Source organism: Atta colombica, unplaced genomic scaffold (genome assembly GCF_001594045.1).
Source record: "Atta colombica isolate Treedump-2 unplaced genomic scaffold, Acol1.0 scaffold52, whole genome shotgun sequence".
In the NCBI taxonomy this organism is placed as follows: domain Eukaryota; kingdom Metazoa; phylum Arthropoda; class Insecta; order Hymenoptera; family Formicidae; genus Atta; species Atta colombica.
The window spans coordinates 582,768-585,259 of record NW_017259542.1 but is presented as its reverse complement, the minus strand read 5'-3'; the positions used below and the strand labels follow the sequence as shown (position 1 = coordinate 585,259).

Here is a 2,492-nt window from a genome sequence, read left to right as displayed (position 1 = left end):
AATAAAAAATTATAAATTTCTAAAAAAAATCAGATAATTATTAAATCATGTATAAATAGTGAGATGTAGGGAAAAATAATTAAAAATAAAAGAATTAAATAAGTTAAAATTTGATTTAAAAAAATATTAAATTTTTTGGAACTCGAAGCAATTCTGTTCGAGGAAATCCAAAGAAGTCTCGCATCTGGGGCCCCGTTGTAAACGAAATCCCCAGCGAGATATCGTAAATAACGCGCAAAATAGATATTCCTTAATAGATATTTGCATTTTAAACTTAATGTAAAAAATTGTTTTTGAAGTTATGTAAATAAATGAATCTTAAACTTATTCTACAATATGCTTTTTGTTTCCTGTTTTTTATTTATGTTATTTTTTACATTTTGTCTTTTTGTTTCTTATCCGGTTTTTTGTTTTATATATCGTCTGAGATAAAAGTTAACGAACTTCGAAAGAAACAAGAAATGTGTAACAAAAGAAATAAAAAATACAATTGTTGATAAAACGGTTGCAAAGGAAAAAAAAGCAAAAGATAAAAAACAAGAAACAGGAAATAAAAAGCAATTGAAAAGACTTTACATTAATTTTGAATGAATAATCATACTCGATCATTAAATTATTATTGAGGATTACATTATATGCGTATGCGGTGTGAATAAAGGTATGAGCTAAAAGTACATTTAGTGATGAATGTTTCATTTCATTAGATATTCTACTGCTATATGCACATTTGAATAAGAAAGTATTAATTTGAAAAATATTTCGAATGTGATATGTCTTTTTTAGATGAATACATTTTGACGCTAAACATGCAAAAATAATACGATCTCGTTGCTCAAGAAAATTTACTTTATAAAGAATGCTTACGAAATGAAACTTCTTCGTATCTGAGATTTGAATACCTTGAAGATCGAATACAATCCGCCGCAATACTTATGTCTCAAATAACAGCCAATTTAACAAGGAGTGAATTAACAGATATATATGAAGTAGATCAGAGTTAGTTACATTTAATCGTAAATATATTTATCTATATTGCCCGTAAGATGTTTTCTGTTGAATCATTCGTTTTTTTGTTAGTAATATTATTCGGATAGGTACTATTCAGAACTTGATGTTGTATTTAGATGTGGCGGAGGTATTCTAATCCCTAGACGCAGAATCATTTCGAGTAGTATTAAAGACATATTTTTTAAGAATTGGATTATTTCAAGTCATTATGAAGTCTAAAATAATTTTTATGAAAATATTAAAATACAAAACCTAAACAACTTTTTTAACTTGTAAATCGTTATTACAAATGCCATCAAACAAAAAAAAGAATATTATCCTGTATATTTGCTATTAGAAGTTGATCTTATGATTTTCATCTTATAGTTTACGTTTAAAAAATTACGTATAATTTCTCGAACAACGAGGTCAGTGATAATACACAGAAATATTGAGGATAGAATTCTACATCAATTTTGTAGAAATAATGGTTAGACTTACTTACTCCTCGACGATTTTTTTGCAAATAGGTCTTCAGGTGGTGCTCAAGTCTATCCTTAAGGCGATGGCGCCGCTTCTGCAAATCGGCTTGCTGGTACTTTTCGCCATCGTGATATTCGCCATTATCGGCCTCGAGTTATATTCGGGAATCCTGCATAAAACGTGTTATAAGGACAGTGAGTATATTCAGTCAATCTTCTAGAAATTTTGCCCAGCACTATTACTTATAATATTACTTGTTTTATTTTATCTATCCAATGTACTACACAAAGGATTGAAAGAAAAATCTATGAAAATTTTGAAGTACATGAAAATATAATTTATGTTTCTGATTATTTAGAAAATATATACGCTTCAATTCTTTTTCAGGCCATTCTGACGTTATAATATATAAAATGCTTTATATTATTGAACAGCAGGTGTAGAAGAGGACATACCGAGGCCATGTATCACAGGCAACAAAAATAATACCCCGTACGGGTCCCACACGTGCGTCGCGAACGTCTCGACGTGCATGGGTAACTGGGTGGGACCAAACTCGGGCATCACCAACTTCGATAACATCGGATTCGCCATGCTTACTGTCTTCCAGTGTATCACTATGGAGGGCTGGACTCCCATATTGTACTGGGTAAAGCAAGAAATATGTTCTTCAGTGTTTTTTCTCATTCTCTTTCTATTTGTTACCATGTTTCTCTATTTCTCTCTTTGCCTCTCTCTTTTTCTCGCTCGTTTTTTCTGTTTCTGTTAAAATTTTGCTCCCTCGTTATCATGCACGATTTGTCCTCGCAGTATCGTTACACAAAAGGTACGATAGCGAACATTCTCAAATCTCTGTGTTCTCGTAGAATATTGTTGCCCAGTTTGTCAATCCCCTATTAACCGCTTCGCGACTTGAATATCACATTTTTGTACTAAACTATAATTCTCTCCCTCATTAATTTACCTCTTTAGAAGACAGAGATTAACTATTTTAACTGTTTCGGTATATGTACTTTCTTTTA

The 2,492-nt window shown here is 30.9% G+C and overlaps 1 protein-coding gene across 1 annotated transcript in view; it reads left to right on the top strand.

The window, feature by feature from the left end:
* The window catches only part of LOC108691768 (voltage-dependent calcium channel type A subunit alpha-1-like), a 128,455-nt gene that overhangs the window by 62,390 nt on the left and 63,573 nt on the right, over nt 1-2,492 (top strand). The window contains 2 exon segments of the mRNA XM_018199671.1: nt 1,518-1,664; nt 1,905-2,119. Of these exon segments, the coding sequence (XP_018055160.1) occupies nt 1,518-1,664; nt 1,905-2,119 (362 nt within the window).